Genomic DNA, 17411 nt, shown 5'->3' on the forward strand with positions numbered 1-17411 from the left:
GGCAGTTGGAGAAAGAAGAGTGGTGGAGGGACAGGAAGAGATGGAGGAGCTTTACCAAGCGGACCTGGCCCCAGGCTTGAAACAGCAATGGATGATGATGATTAATCATATTGTATTGTTTTAATAAGTTTTGAAATTCCTTTGGAAGATGTAACGAAATTCATGGAGCAAACTTAACCTTGAAAAACTAGTACTACTGACAGACAAATACACAGCTCTGTAATATAATAAGTTAGAAAGTTGTTAGCCCCCCTCTTAAACCCTTTGTTAGAAGACTACCCCTTATCGGCTGTTGTCCATATTCTCAGGATGTGAAATACCATGGTGACAAAGGCCACACTCAACATGGTTTTGGAAAATGAGAACAGTACTTCACTAATGTTTAGTTACGTAGTAATAACTTTATGCATCTGAAGATCGCTCGCTTCCAACATGACATTGAGTCAAGGTGATACTGATTGCTTTAAAGAGAATAAACAGCGATGAATCCCTACATGGCATTAACCAGCTGATCATTCCTATGGACATGCTTTAGACGATAACATTTGAAAGTACAAATGTGCATGTAAATTCTTCTGAATGTGCAGACTTGTAACATTCTTGGCTCGGGCAGGAATAAATAATGTGTTACATTAACCACGTCTGAGGTAATGGTACTTTATTGTGCGGTATTGCCCGAGTACCAGGCAGTGTGGCGGCAATAAGGTCCTTTTGAGCCTTGGTGTATGATCTGTTAAGCTGATACAGAATTTGACTTCATGTCGGAAACACGCGATGAGTACCCCATTTTTTTACAGCAATCACCTTTCTCTTTCACTCTGTATGTAACTTTACTAAACTGAAGTTAATTAATTTTGAGTGTTTTGTGTTAATAATCTGTACTTATATATCAAGCACTTAAAAGTACCGTACAAAATAACATGAATAAATAAATACACCTGTTAACTGAAAGGATCATCTTTGTCTATATGGCATTTGTTAAGGGCGTACTTCCCCAGAAACATGGCAGAATTTCCCGGTATATCGGGGCAACTCAGCCAAATGCATTTTCGCAAATTTTTTAAAATCACACGTAGATAAGAAATAAATACAAAATTAACGTGTATTGCCTTCGTAATGGAGTTTTTGTATACGATGTTCATGAAGCAACAACATTTCATTTTCCCTTAAGATGGCGCGATTCCCCCCCACTTCCCCTAATACAATGAAGGCGCTTTCGTAACTCGAAACATGTCTCCTCAAATGGATTTAGTACAAGACACAAAGTCAAACTGCTATGTGTTCATAGATAATAATATTTAGGATACAATTAAACGTCTTTAAAATAATTTAGTGTTAATAAGAATTCTTGAGCAGAAAATAAACAGGAGAAATAATATTTCCTTCTTTATCGCAAAAGACATTTCTCTTTATTTGTTTTCTTGGCTATTACATCAAATCCCCGTTTTCTTCATTATTTTCTTGAGGCACCTAATTAAAATTGATTTGTTCGTCGAGGTTTTAATCAAAGGCTTGCTTCCACTGAGATTCTCAAAGCCAACAATTTCGTACGTTTCCCCTCCTTTAATTTGTCCCTGTGTTTGTAGGCGTAATCTTTTGCATTCGGTAGATTCTTGACGACACAAATCGACATTCCAAATCTATAAACATTACTTTCTGTCGCCTGGTACCTGCAATTTTAAATATTAAAAGTGAAAACAAACCCTTTTTCATCATTCATCAATATTTTCTACACTCAAGACAATTTTCATCACATTTCGCGAACACAGTTACAGAAAATATGTAGCTCTACATTAGATGAGGTAACTCATGAAGAGATGCGTCTTCTACCATAAATATTTTACTCAATGTAAAGTTAATAGAAATGTAATTTGAATGTCAGTGCAATTATTTAAAGAAATTAACCATTCCCTTAAAAATATATATACTTTTCTTCTGAGGTTCTAAACTGTAATGTGTTGACGTAAGAAAGTCCATGCCTGATGAGCTGACTCTGTCTTTAGGTAGAATGGAAAACTGCTCGAAGCTGAAGGCACAGGCTTCCACCGAAATATCGTTGCTTGTATTTTGTTTCCAGACAACCTTAAGAAAATTCCCCCAATGGGACTTTAGTGCACGATTCCCACGTGATCTTTCTTTTACTTATATTCGCATAGAACACCGGCCAACATGCTATTATAACATAATACATTTTATTACATCAAAATGGAGGGAGAGGTTATGACTATTTTAAAATGTTGTCAAATGAATTATGTTCTGCGCTAGCTGTGTTTGCTATACTTCATTAAGCCATTATCCCGGTCAGAATAACACTTCAATCAAATATTCTTTGGAGAGAGACGCGTGTTTTGTTTGAGAATTGCTCCCATAATAATATTTCCCCCTTTTAGCAATTTGTTTTCAAAATTTAGTTTATTTTTGTCTGTCCTGCCAACAATAGTTCTAGAGAGGTTCTGTTGAAAATAAACCCAAAACAAATGAATTTCTGTGAGATTTCTGGCTCTTGCACAGATAAGTATGAAGAAAGCTGTCTTCTGGAATGTTTGTGGAGATGCTTACTGACTCCATCATCAGATGGCACAAGACTGCATTGTGAAACACGCCAAGAGACAGCCATTTACAAACAAACTTCCATCCAAATAAGGGAACGCGAGACGGATAGGCCTAACATTTTTTATGAAAGCCGATGATAATCGCGATGCTGAGATGCTGAACGCAAGAAACGTCCTGCCCAAGAGAATACTCCTGATCAAAGAAACTTGCTATAAGAGCTCTAAATAATGCATTTACAGTTGACGTCTGATTAGCATTACCTAGTCATTTTCTCTCTGCTTTAACGATTCAACTTGATCGTAACATTGCCCTATCTGCTTTCATTCAAACCCCTCCTCTCATCCATTTTTCGCGTTCTGTATTCAATGGTCTGAGTAAGCGATAAGAACCTCTGAAATTTCGGACAGTTCCTAATATAATACACAGCACAGCTTCAGCAAGATTGCGATCATCTTGACCGGAACCGATCCACTTCCTAGTGCTTCTCAAAAGTAACAGTTTGTTATGATACAGTGTTGAGTAAACAGACAAACCATTCATTTTTCACGTCATCGAAACATCCGAAACTGAAGCTGTTGACCACTTCAAAACATTTACCGATGACAAAGATCATATCGTCGATCACTACTGCTTCTGAGTAGCCACGTGAGAGGCTAATATCAGGCATCTCAGTCCACGTGTCTTTTTCAGGATCATACTTTTCGGTATTGAGCGCGTCTCGCGTATCGCTGTATCCTCCTGCAAATACACACAGAATGTATTAAGCCACAGTATATAAAAAAACATTTTAATATTATCCCTCCTTTTACGCCTAAGTAACACAAGTGGTATCTTACCGTCAAGATTACCAATTAGAAATTTCTAGATGTATGTATTTCTCGTAACTTCAATGCTTCACACTCCGTCTGTCTTACCCAACGGACTTGACGCTCTTAAAATTTGTAATTTCGTAAACGTAAGGAATGGATGAATACAGAAAAGAAAATTCATTCCCTTTTGCAGTGTTAGTATTAGTACCAGGAACGAAGTTAAGGATCAAATATCTACATTATATTTTCGAACTTGTAACTCGATTAGTGAACAAGGGAATCTATGAAGCATTTACCTCACTTGTACAGCGTCCCATATTTCGCATAAAAAAAAGTTTAATGTCACGTATATTTTACTGTCCACAGATGACGAGAAAATCCCTGAGCGGGGGGAATGTTTACTGCCTGGTGGACTAGAGGATAACAGCCCTCTAGTCCACCAGGCAGTAAATGTGATACGTCAGAGTTTAAGGCTACTACACACAGACTGGAAACATCAAGCAGTTAAGAGTAGCGTGTAGAGAGTGCGTCTCTTCTGTGTTCTGTGGGTGTTGTGATAATATTCTAGATTAAATCGCTGTGCCTCTGTGAGGTAATCTTAATGCTGTACCCATTAAAACACATGAAAGATTGTTGTCTGTTGTTCGTTCAGTAGTTGTGGAACGAATGCTTTTAGGATGGGTCGTCACTCGCCGCGAAATCTTGCGCACGCGCTTATATCGAATTCCTAGCAGGGATTTTCTCCTGGTCTGCGGACTGTATATATTAGATCACGGTTAATATTAAATTTTAATTACGCAGCTAAAACATTTGATTAAAGCGCCCTGAACCCTGATGTAAACACAACATAACCAGTCTCACTAAATTCGTAGGCACTCTGTGGAGAGTAACGCCATAAATTTTCCCACTCGGAACAGAAAATTGTTGAAACTGTGTAAGAAAATAGCGTTCAACAATAAACACAAGCTGCACTGTTTAAAACGGCATAACACAAACAATTGACGAAAAGTAAAGAATACGCAGAAACCGGTTCAAACTACCGGCTTGTTGTGGATAACAAATGGACATCATAAATTCCCTTGCCACAATAACAAAATATTTACCTTTAAAACTGGGACTTTGTGACAAATGGGGCATGCGTTAGTTGAGATCCCACAAGAGATTATTAGTTAGTTTTCTTTGTTGATAATGTATTCGAAAACACGAATCGTGGTTAAGAAAATACTGACAACCTTACAGTACTGTTCATAAAGTCTGAAGCTCTCAAAGAAAACTAGGAAAACATTGCACTATTGTAAGTTCTTTAAGAAGGTTGGAGGAACATCACTCAGGATATCCAGAATTCTTACCTAGGACGTACAGACTGCCGTGTAAGGCGACACAACAATGACCCTGACGTGCAGAACGCAATTTCGTAACAAGCTTCAATTGGTTGGTGACTGGGTCATACACTTCCACTGAGTTCAAAATAGCCCACCACCTTGAACATCCACCAGCGACGTATATTTTGTCTGTAAAAACAAATTACATGTGTGACACAAACTGTATAGAGGTTTGACGTAGGCAGAGGCATTACACTGCTCCATGTAGAGCACAAATATGGGAAATTATGTACTTAAATTCGTAAATCTATTAATGATATTGTATTTAATGTCCCCCTTCGTGTCATAGCAACTGTACGGACACGGCTGTCTCTATTCATTTGTTTCTTTCTTTTCAACTTTATGCATTTAAATGAATTTAGACAATTAGCGTGAGAAAGGAAACTAGATTAACGGATTAAAACAAACTGATATAATTTAATATAAACAGCATAAAATACTTAAAGTAATGCATAATTGAAATGATTGTACACATATATCTTTTGTAAAACGAATTTCATTAAATTCGATACCAGAGATGTACGGTACAAGCTGCTAAGCGGTGCTCAACATTTTTAACATAATGTGCTATAGTCATCAGATTATTAACTGTCTCAGAAACATCATACATCTGTAGTACAAGAAAGGCAGAAGATGATGTACAGGGACAGCTTACAAGAGCAGAGGAAACCATCACGCACTCAGAACAGTAAGTCGTTGGAGTTTGTGAAATAACGTAGTACATAGCACGGATAAAAGAAATGGATAATAAAACAAAGTGGGACAATGAGAAAGTCAGTTCAAGAGCGAAGAGGAAAGAGAGAGAATATTATGACATATGATTATTACGAAATAAATCACGCCTCTCATTTTTAAAGGGTTATTTCTACTAGTTTACAGATGTTTCAGATCTGCTTGCTGCCTTGATGACGATGGCATAAAGTTTCTCTGAAACGTCGGTAGACTTCTACCAGAGTACACGGCGTTACAAGCCAAACAACAGCCATCTTCGTACTCGTCACCGTGAGACCCTCAGATCCCACGATTCCTTCAACCGTTCTTGCGTTGTTACACGCGGACAGACGGAGACCTCGAAATTACCCACTAATTCACACAGCAAACTTTCACAGGCTCTCCGTTACCATTTAGCACAGCCGAACTTGCGTTCCACCGCTGCGAGTTCATAGGAGCGATCCACGACCACTGGTTCGTCTTGTAGTCATATCGCTCCGCCGTTTCGTGTTGCTGACCATAACCACGACCACCCATGGCGTAGACCATCTCTCCCAGAACTGCCACAAAGAAGTAGCATCTGAAAAGAAAAAAGTTCAGACTTTGCTATGCTTCGTCCTCCTCTAGCGTTGATGCTCATTTATTGCTGATACAGATACATTTCCTCTCGCAGAATACAGTACTTCTTGCTTCGTCATTGTTAAATGAAAATTCAAATGAATTAAGAACCTAATAAAATTCTTAAAACTTGGAGAAAATGCGAACGAAGTTTGTAATTAACTTCTATTCGGCTTTGACCGACGATCAACATTGTTGCAAATGCCCTCGTACCCATTCCCACTCTTTATGAAGCTCGTGTATGTGAGTGGTAAAGTTAGAGCCCCTGTCCAAATATATATCTTGGCTAGCAGAGCAACTATAAACTTTTGAAATAGGACTCTGTTCAAAGGAGTTTGTCATTTAGCGAGCTGCGTCTTACCTGCGTTCATGCATAGGCGCCACCTCGCGCCACGTCTTCGTAACAGCGTTGAAGCAGTGACATGAGCTTAAGGCTTTCTTGCCTTCGTAACCACCGATGACGTAAATGTTGAAACCTATTACCGCCGTGCGATGACAAGTTCGCGGACCGATCGAATCGACCTGCTCCACCTGCAAGAACGACAGGTCATGGTTTTATGTTTCTTCGGGTCACAAGGTCTACTAATGTGAAGTCCTTACATTACAGTCCAAGCAACCACCGGAGCAGAGGTACAACCCACAACAGCGGACCGAAATTGCTACACCGTGAACGGTGACCGGGCCTACCACACTCGACAAAGACCGTGAGAAATGAAATTGGAGCAATGGTGAATTATGGGAGGTGTAGGAAGGAAGAAACTACAAGATTATCAGAGTTCTCTTTAAGTTTACGAGTTACTGAAGGACACTTCATTCTCTCTCTCTCTCTCTCTGCTAACAGAGACATTTAGAATTTCTGATCAACAGCTCACACTTCAGGTTCATACGGTAGTGAAGAAAGATGCAGGTGTTTTGGGTTTTATTGACGCAAAGCTGGAGGCATTACGTCCCCCAACCCACACCAATCAGTGTGAATTCTAATTCATTCGGCGTTACGACGCAGCTGGTAAACATCAACAGTGATCATTACATCACTTCTTACGTTGAAATCTACACTGATGATCAACGATGATTTCGTTTCGTGTTTAAAATCAGCAGAGAGTTTGCCAAGACAGTTGAAGTAGGACGCCAATTTTAAATTGTATTTAAGGCAAATTTCATACCATTCGTGGATTCGTATTAGAATTTTACATAAGACACAACATTTAATCTATTCATTTATTCTTTTTAATTACTTTAATTAAAGCTTCTCTTAAAAAACGTGTTCACTGCCATGGAAATAAAAGAGGCAAAGAGGTTTGTGAGTTAGCATAAATAAGCAATTAATTGGTAGAAATAAGCAGAAAATAGAAAAGCCAGTTCTTTCTTGGAGGCGTCATTTAACAAGGCACGATAAAAGCAGGGATGAGTGAAACTCACCACACTCCATCGGTCTACTCGAATGTCGTAAGTTTCAATCACATCTGTCGGCCTATCGTTACGAAGCCCACCAATAGCAAACAGAATGTCCTGTGGGATTCGTGGTTGGGCAATCCTTGGTGTCACGAATTCCTTGTCTTCTACCTTCTTCAACATTTGCACGTCGCGTAGGAAGGCTTTCGTCTCCAATATCACGGGACTACACGCCTTATTTTTCGTCACGTACGGGTGCTTTGATATCTGTTGAACAGTTCAATGTGGACCTTATGAACATTTAGGAAGGGATGGCATGAATCGTAGCATGTTCCATTGCAGAGGAGAGAAGAAATCTACGCAAAATTTGATTTGAGACTCATAGAAATAGACTATGGTAGAAAACATTATTCTCGGTTTATATACTGACGCTCTTAGCAAATGTACAGTTTGTTGAGTGAAGAGAAAACAAAGTTAATTCAACCTTTAAAGAAATTAATTGAAATGTTTCTCAGCTGAACGTTAAATACTTCAGTAAGATTTGTCTTTTGAATTACATTAAAAAATAAACTTATTTCCCGTCTCTCCCGTGCAAGATGAACGCTGTAAATACCACAATATATTTGATTCGATGACTTCAATCAATAGTCAAAATTATGGAGAACCGAAAGAAAATTATGACGAATAGTTGCTTCGAGTTTCAATAGAGGCAACCTGCTGCGTGTTCGTGGTTAGGGTGATGGTCCATTAACACAACAATGTGTGATTATGGGCTCGATGTTTATAAAGATCTATTGCATGTTTCGACTTTAATTGGTCATTTTCAGGTAGTTCTTTTGTGTAATGTTCCCAATGTTATTGCAAGATTTAACCAGAAATGGAATGTGTCAACAGATTCTGTTAAAGCTCATCAGTATTAAATTCAATGAAAATTTGTGAAGACGTTCTTCACTTTGAACTGTAGACAGACGGTCGAAGTAAAACGTTCACGATTTGCAATAATCAGTTACGAACGCGTGTGAAAACGGAATTGAATATGCGGACTTCCCAGCACATTAACATCCATCAGGGGCATACTGACCTTCTCCTTGAAAAACTTTTCTTCAAGTAGTCCCAGTCTGACGCCCTTCAAAAGGCCTGCGATGTGACCTTTCCTGTTGTCCCGGTCGTGTTTGATCCACCGGAGAATGCACTCCCACACAACTTCCTCGTTCTTCACGTTCAGTTCCTCGGACTCGATTATCGCTTTTAGCTCCTCTACAGGCTGTTCCAAAAGTTCTTCGCTTTTCTGAGACACTTTCACAAAGTGGCGCAGAATGAAGCGGCGAGCGTGAGCCTCAAGGCCGGCGCAGAAGTAACTCCTGCAAAAGCAGCGTAAGAGCCAACTCAGAATCGATCTTCATCGAACTCACACACATTGAACCACTGCAGCAAGAACTGAATTCTAAAGTGTTTCCACACCACAGTATTTCGCCTCCAATTTTTATCTTAACCCTTTGATGAAAACATATGCAGTTAAAACAGAATGTTTAAATCAAAAGCACATTAATAATAACCTGCCAATAGACCAGATCAACAAAGCATTATAATTTGCCCAGTCCTCAGTCCGAGGCATTACGCGGTTTGCGCCGCGCGGTTGTTTTTACCATAGATGGCTCATTAAGTGTTCACATTCAACCGCGCGTCTCAAACCGCGTAATGTGAACAAGGCTCGAAGACTGGCGTCACAGCAAATGACAAATGAACATCAATTACCTTGCGAATCTCAAGATGCCGATACAGTTGTGGACGTCCAGCGTGTCCTTGAGGAAGTCGCAGCAGAGCTCAGTAACGGCTGGTAACCACAAATAGTCAGCCGTCCCAAGCAGCTGACGCGCGTTGTCGCAGTGGATGTCCACCTTACACAAATAAACATAATCCAAAACCAGCGTCATCATGTCCGAGCTAATTCCGTGAAGTAGAATGTCAGTCTTCTTAATGGCGTTCAGTGTTGAGGTGAAGAGGTTCCTGAAACGTCACGAAACAATAATCGATTTGGAGAAACGGCGAGCAGAAATTTTATACAGTGATGCACTTAAAGTTTATAACTTACTTAGCCAAAGACAAGTTTCCTTTTGTCAACATGGTGGACGAATTTTTATGTTGAAGAGCATGAGTAATCTTAACAGAAAATAATTTACAATTCAGATGTTCACATAATACCATTTGTGTCAATAGTAGAAAATAACTCATCAAGAATGCAGCGTAAAGCAGCAAACAGTGAATATTTGTTCCACAGAGTGGTTATCTGGTTCCTTAGAAACCAATCACAGGCTGTAGATTGCACTGACTGACCAGTTCGTATTTTGAAATCAGAGCCTCTAAAATCTATTTGTTCTGACAAAAAATCAGTTCCCGAAAAACGACTTAAGAAATAAGCCGATGTTTCTACGTCTTATCGAAATAGTGGAAGAGGGGCACAGCTTGTAACAAGACTTTTGGAAAACATAAACAATTGTTCATAGTTTTAAATCATTTCTCGTTTTCGAGAACAAATGGTATCTTTATTCAATACAAAAGCATAAATAACGTATGCACAAATTCTTTGTGGGGATGTTGTCTGAGCCTATTGAAAATGTTTGCCTGATGTGCTTTACCACGAAGAAAAGAGTATCAATATATTATCATAATGCGCACATCCCGTTTCAAAATCTGAATACATAGAATATAAATAAATTCCAATTCTAGCGCAATTTCATAAGGAGAAATAAGAAATTCCTCCAGAAAACTGAGGCCAACAATTTGATTGAAGGCAGTAAAGACGCAGGTGGAAGGGGTGAAGACAGACGCTCAAAGACAAGATGCAGCCACATCCGACGGCGGGGAGGCTAAAAACATCCTAATACGTGAAAAGAAGAAGGCGAAAGACGGAGTAACTTACCGGCATTAAGGTCACCAAATTTTGTAACGAGCCTACGTTCGATTCTCTCCTTAACAACTGAAAAATTTCTCACGAAGTTTTTGTCAAACAGAAAAACACAGAGCAGATATCAATGTTCTGGACAATGGCGTGACAAAGGTGTATTACCAACTTCCTCTTGGAATTTGTCCGTCGTCTTTGTACATTAATACCAAGGTCATTTGGAAATGGATTAAATTTCTCTCTCCAGATCGATTGACTCTCACCTTGCTGCATCTGCACTTAAAAATTAGTGCAAAAAACAATGGATTTCTGGGATATTGCGTCGTGTACTGTCGTAGAAATTATCGGACGTTTCAGAGGTGCCTACTGCCTCTGTTATCAAGGAAAGAAGGCAGTAAGTACGTCTGAAACACCACCTGGTTTCAACGCCGTAACGTCCAGAAGAAATTAATTTTCTTAATCACCGCCGTGAGATTTCATGGCCATAAACAAATTACCAAAGATAAAAATACAGAAAAGAGAATTTAATATTTTACATACTAATTGACGTCTGTCATGTCCTTATTTCACATTTAATCAACCATGTCGGTAGATAAACAAACCTGAAATATCTGCTACGCATCGAGAGAATCACTCTGTGGACAGGAAAAACGCCGCCATCTTCCAACCTCAACACCGCGTCACATAGAAGATTCTCCTCTCTCAACTCATTCAGAGAGACCAATTTTTCGGTGCACATGCACCTGCCGTCATGATGAGAACAGCTGCAATGTTCGCTTAACTACATCTCCTGAAAAACAGTCCAGGTTTTTCTTCATACTGACACGTGTGCACATCAACTGAGAGTGAATGTGAGGGAAGACGTTACTGAGAAGAAAATTTGGTCCTTCGACAGTGTAACTAACAAGAAAATGGTAAAAATTCATAATATGGAACTTTACAGTTCTATTCCCTAAATAATTAATTAAAGGCTGATGAGATTAAAGGTGTTGGGATTGGCGGGGCACATAGTTAACGTGGCAGAGAAAAGAAAAGCGATATTTTAATCGGAAAACCTGAAAGGAAGAGGCCACTTGATAGTCCAATGTTTTGGTGGGATAATATTAAAATGGAGATTAGAGAATTTGGGAATGACGGTGTGGCTTGAGGATATGGTTTAGAGGCGTCGTCTTGTAAATACGGAAGGGTAACTTCATGTTTCATAAAAGGCGAGACATTTAATCACTTGGGATACTATTACATTCTAAAACAGGACTTAAGCCCACAGAGTCAGTTTGATTCTTAGTTATAGAAATGCCTGTTGAGATTCAATGCAAAATGGCAACGCTCTAAATGTGACTTGCTTAAGCAATATTAAGTCATGCCGCCTGTTTGTCATTACTGGCATAACGTTAATTATTCTGGTAAGTAAACTACGTAGACTTTAAGTATAAAACAGCAATGTAATCTTTAAAGTCTTAGATGCTTCTACTCATGTGAACCGATTTAAGAAATTACGAAAAAATATGCCATAGAAATTATGTGATCTTTGATTCAGAACCAGACATTTAACAAATATATCTTGGATAAAAGAAGGCTACGCCTTTTCGTAACCATAAAATTATCGAGTATGTCTCTCTCTGCAGAACTAAAAGAGCTTACATGATTAAGTACATACCTACATAAGTCAGAGATATATACAGGGTGAGTTAGAGGTATGTTTACAATTTTCGTGTGCGTGTTCCAGGATCAAAAATAAGAAAAAATGATCCTATGAACATAGAGTCGCAAAAGTTTTGTTTTAGAAATAATATCCAAAAATAATTTTCAATGTATGCCTTTATTGCCAAGTATAAGGACAGGGATGTTTCTTTATAACAGATGCTCTAAGGTTGTTCCCTCATTCTCCACACATGCACGAGCACGACGTACACAAGACTGACGGATTCGTTTGTACACACCAGAATTTCCTCGAATCATCTGGCATGCATTCTGCACAGTTGCCATAGGTCGTCAATATTTTCTATGGATATTGCATAAACGACGGACTTCAAGTTACCCCACAGATAAAAGTCCAATGGAGTCAGGTCCGGTGACCTCGGTGGCCATGCTATTGGGCCACCACGCCTAATCCATCGCTGAGTGTACTGTTCATTGAGATGATATCTGACGCGATGGGAGAAGTGTACTGAGGCTCTGTCGTACATTTGTCTTCTTGTATTCAGTGGTACATCTTCAAGGAGACGTGACAAGTGTCTTCTTAAAAATTACCGTTATCAAGGTCCTCTTAGACGCGATGGAAGCATGTGTGGACCAATAAGCATGTCGCCAACAATTCCTGTCCAAACGTTAATTGAAAATCTGTGTTGGAAGCTGGATTCACTTTGATATAAAATCAATTCATTAAAACTTATTTTTTGCTATTATGTCTAAAATGAAACATTTGCGACCAAATGTTCATAGGAACATTTTTTCTTATTCTTGATCCTCGAACAAGCACACGAAGTTTGTAAACATACTTCTGACTCACTCTTTATACACTACAAACACAATACTTAATTTAAATTTATAAATTGAACGTGAGAATTACAGTTGGGAACAGTCATAAAAGCTGTACGTTATTCTACTGCATACGTACATTAGGCCAACATAACTCTACCCACACGCTGTAAAGTGCAGGACATTCTTTTAAAACTCGATTGTATATTAGTCTTATCAAAAAATAGACCACTTTCTTTACTGAACTAAAAGGCTCATCACCGTGTTAACAAAGTCCCGCCACTGGACTCTATCATTAGCCTGCTGCATCCAATTCCTATCTCCCTAAGGTCAATCTTAAAATTATCCTTCCATCTACGCCTAGGTCTTCCGAGCGGTCTCCTCCCTTCAGGCCACCAGACCAATACATTGTAAACACCCTTCCCCCCATGCCTGCCACATGCGCTGCCCATCTCATCCTCTTCGAGTTAATCACCATAACAACATCAGGTGAGGACTATAGGCCGTGAAGCTCATCATTATGCAATTTTCTCCGTGACCGTCTTCCTCCACTTTAGGTCCAAACATCCTCATCAAGAGTCTGTTCTCAAAGACCCTCAATCTATGTTCCTCCCTCAAAGTGAAAGACCAAGTTTCGCACTCAAACAGCACAACTGACAGAATTACAATGGGTACCGTAATCCGGTCATGAAAACAAGCAATGACTGGGGGTTCGTCGTGGTGACCACACGTCACTCTATATCTGGTTGGATGATCGTTCGCCTCTGCTTAGGCATGTGAACGTGAGGCCAGCAGCCAGCTAGTCGGCTTTGTCTCTCAGAGGCCTGTTACGTCACGAATTATTATTATTATTATTATTATTATTATTATTCATTTTAATCTGTAGTCATATTTTTATGTGAGACGGGAGGACAACAGATTTTGGCTGAATGACAGCAATCTTTTCATAGATTTAATCTGCTGTTGTTTTCGTCATAAATGTCATTCTGGCTTGTTAGTGTCGTCCCCAATTACATAAATTTTGTCACGTTTTCGAACGCCTGATTACCTATCCTTATATTCTGGTTTTGTCTGAATTCTGATGCCGAGATATTATCATATAGTTTGTCTTTCTGATTTTATTTCTAGACCAACATCCCTTCTAGCCCGTAAGTGTGTTTCTACGTTGGCTCTTATAGTATTTATATTATCGGCCAACAGATTAATATCATCAGCAGAGACCAACAGCTTATGTGTCCCTTTCAATTCGAAATCGCCCTGATTTTCTTGGGCATTTCTAATGTCATGTTCTAAGGCAAAATTAAAAAGCAGCGGCGATAGAGAATCTCCCTCTTTCAGGCAATTCTGATTAGGAAATATATCGGACAAATCTTTACCTCCGACCTGTTCTCTAGCATTTGGCGAATGAGAACATCTGATCAGTTGCACATCTATTAGGACGGAAGCCACTCTGATGGTTCCCAATAATTCCACTGGAATATGGAGTCACGTCTGCAGAAGAATTTTGGATTCAATTTTGTAGGGATATTTCTCGATAATTAGGCTGATAAAAGAGAAATAAATTTTTTTTCACACTTCCCTACAACGCTTTAAAAATGTCGATTTATCAAGAAATTTAAGTGTCAGAATTATTATTCAGAATGTATGCCCCACTTCTTCATATATTTTTTATTAAGATTCTGGGCTACTAAACACGTTTCATGTCTTCAAAATTGTAAAATGTTAATTTCTTACCGGAATATTTTGAAGATGTTAATAAACAGAAGTCAATCTAATATTAATTGAATTTGTCTTAGAAAGAAGAGTAGCCTGATTTTCTTACAGAAGCTCGTAAATGTAAATGAAGAAATGCAAGTGTAATTATCAATAGTTGAGCCATGCCTCATGGCTCGAAGAGGCATATCTCCCCCTCTTGACGTTCTTTGGAGCCGCTGGCTTCGAGGCCCTGATGAGCCAGCAGGGCGGACATTCTGTATGTGTCCGCCGTGCAAAGAACGACTCGAAGAGAGAGAGAGAGAGAGCTTGGAGACAGATAGTCTGATTTTTGGGTTGTTTTGACGTTACTGGTCGAGACCCCTACCGGAGCCTGAGCCTTGGAGGTTTGAGGGATTTGTGTCAGTTTATTCTCCTTTTGAATTTATATATATACATTTTTAAATACATGTTGGTAAATTGAGAGTACTTTTATTTTGTATTTTGGTTAACCCCTGTCATAATCCTATGACCGTACCAACTCCCGGCCTCTGGGATAATTTTTATCTCTTCACGGTCGCCAGTTGGGCGCATAGTAATTAAATTCAATTAAATTATGTAATTGTTTGCCAACAGCAAGAAGCCAATAACAGACAAACACTAATAATACGTATAATAATAATGAAAAATAGTACACAAACAGATTAACTAAACGTATACATGTACAATATTAAGTATTACAGCTAAATACAGGCAAACCCAAAATAGAAACAATATTATACACAAAGAAAAATAAATGAATATAAATAAACGCAAATAATCCGCCTAGGGAAAAAATATATTAATGTAAAACGCTGAAGAATTACAAGAAAATAATAACCAAGGTAGATCATCCATCAAGAAAACCTATCTAGATCTTTTCTCTTATTGAGAACGTGCCCTCAAGGGAGACAATGTTTATGCTAAATACGTCCAAATATTTAAATACGTCATTTGCAGCGATGACGCACCTGACTGAAGGACTATGTCTCAGCGCACTGCTCACTCTCAAAGTAATAATAAAACATGGACGAACTTACCTCTTCCTTTGTTCAAGAGGAAAAGAATTGGATGTCCTCCGGAAAGAAAGAACAAATGATTAAAAAGTAAAATGAAGAGAGTTGAGGACAGTATCACAAATCCCTCGAATCGTATAAGAAATATTCTTGGGTAATTCTGAAAGATTTTTAACAGCACAAAATTATCTGTTCCACGACGCACTTCTTCTACAAGCGATTCACAGCTCAGTTCTTTCCACAATAGAGAAACCCGATTGTTGACGGCAATAATGTAACACAACAATGCCGAGTAAACAAATGACGTAACAATTAGGCGCATTACGTTTTATATGACATGTATAAGAAATGAAAAAGAGCCTTATGGCATGCTCAGTCAATATTGTTGCAGGCGTGGTTTAAAGTACCAATAACGTCTCTTACATTCTATTGCACGCAGGAGTTCATATAAAAGCTGACCATTGTCGGTCCATATTTACATATTGTTGGCAGTTGAAAGAAATACAAACAGAATTACTCTAAGTTATAATTTGGTCAAATTCCACTTAACTAATTTTAAAGATGATTTTTCAGGGGCCCGGGTGCACTTGAACCCATCGCCTTTGGGGGACAGAAAAATGTTCACTTCCTTCGAAATCTGGCAAAGATGTTTTCTTTTGTTCGGATATTAGGCATTAGGGAAGAATGGCGCTAAGGCAAATTTTGTTTGTTCAGGAGAAAATACTTCATTGACTAAGGTCACAAACCCAAAAACTGTCCTGAGATCGAAAAGACGAATTTGTAAGAAACTGTCGTATTTCTCCTTAGTAAATTCTGCGGAATCTATTGGTCATGTGAAAACTCGAGATTGGGAGTTGACGTGTTCCTTCACTCGTTCGCTTACAGCCCGTGAAGGAAAAACGTGAAGTGATTATTCATCTTGATCAACGAGCGAACACAGGAAGGTCAGAACTCTGGAAAAAGTGTCTTGAGTTCGATTTCCTTCAAGGGCGGTTCCTCTAACTCCGATACTAAGAGAGACAGAACAACGGAGCCAGGAACAGAGTTTTTTGCTTCGAAGAGAAAATTACAGAAACAAAGACTTCGACACTAATAAACTGTCCTGGGATCGAGTCCAGAAAAGGATTGTTTCTGTTTTGGTTGAAAGTGGATTTAAATTCTGTCGACACATTCTCAATCATCGGACGTACAAACAAACAAGGCAAATTCATAAGGAGCATAAACATCTAAAACTCCATCCGTTCGAAGAAGAAAGTGCGAGAATTTTGCATCAGAAAAGATTAATGAATAAACTGAAAGCAGCCACTGGAAGTATCGAAGAGGATTGGATGAGCGTAAATCAAGCGACACTTTAAGCTGATTCTGAAAATCTCGGTTATAAACCAACAAACGAGAAAAAATGTTTATGAACATTTAAAGCCTATCTAAAAGAAATCACTGACGAAACGAAACAAGCTTACAGAATGTATTTGCAAACTAAATTAATACAAGGAGCCAGTGGCGGCTCGTGAGTCCGGGCAGTGATAATGCTGGGAAATCTGGAAAACTCAGAAACGTTTTCAACACATAACAAAATAAATAAATGAAAAGTAAATTTACATCAGGAGAAGAACCATACGTGTTCGAGGATTTTTAATCATTTGTAAGTCCGGAAGAGACGGCCATGAGTTTTTATATCACTTTGTTCACACAAAGAACAATTTAGAAAAAGTAATTTCCTGTAAATATGATACACTTCCTTTGCTCATTGTCATTATCAGAACAAAAAATAGTCAGCACACAGAATTATTGAACACTCATTAACTATATCCACGAAAGA

At 38.7% G+C, this 17411-nt stretch overlaps 2 protein-coding genes across 2 annotated transcripts in view; both read right to left on the minus strand.

Moving 5' to 3' along the window:
* The window catches only part of LOC110830738 (kelch-like protein 10), a 62392-nt gene that overhangs the window by 32507 nt on the left and 12474 nt on the right, over window positions 1-17411 (minus strand). The window lies entirely within an intron of this gene.
* LOC110830739 (uncharacterized) lies at window positions 1395-9399 on the minus strand. The gene is made up of 7 exons (XM_087357042.1): window positions 9221-9399; window positions 8547-8826; window positions 6435-6604; window positions 5866-6035; window positions 4712-4873; window positions 3087-3291; window positions 1395-1670 (listed from the first exon to the last, which is right to left on the minus strand). The coding sequence occupies exons 1-7, from the start codon at window positions 9397-9399 to the stop codon at window positions 1505-1507; spliced, it is 1332 nt and encodes a 443-aa protein (XP_087213168.1). The 3' UTR covers window positions 1395-1504.

This window comes from Zootermopsis nevadensis, unplaced genomic scaffold, assembly GCF_977971745.1.
Source record: "Zootermopsis nevadensis isolate Lab colony 2312 unplaced genomic scaffold, Znev_1.0 Znev_ptg000028l, whole genome shotgun sequence".
NCBI classification, from domain to species: Eukaryota; Metazoa; Arthropoda; class Insecta; order Blattodea; family Termopsidae; genus Zootermopsis; species Zootermopsis nevadensis.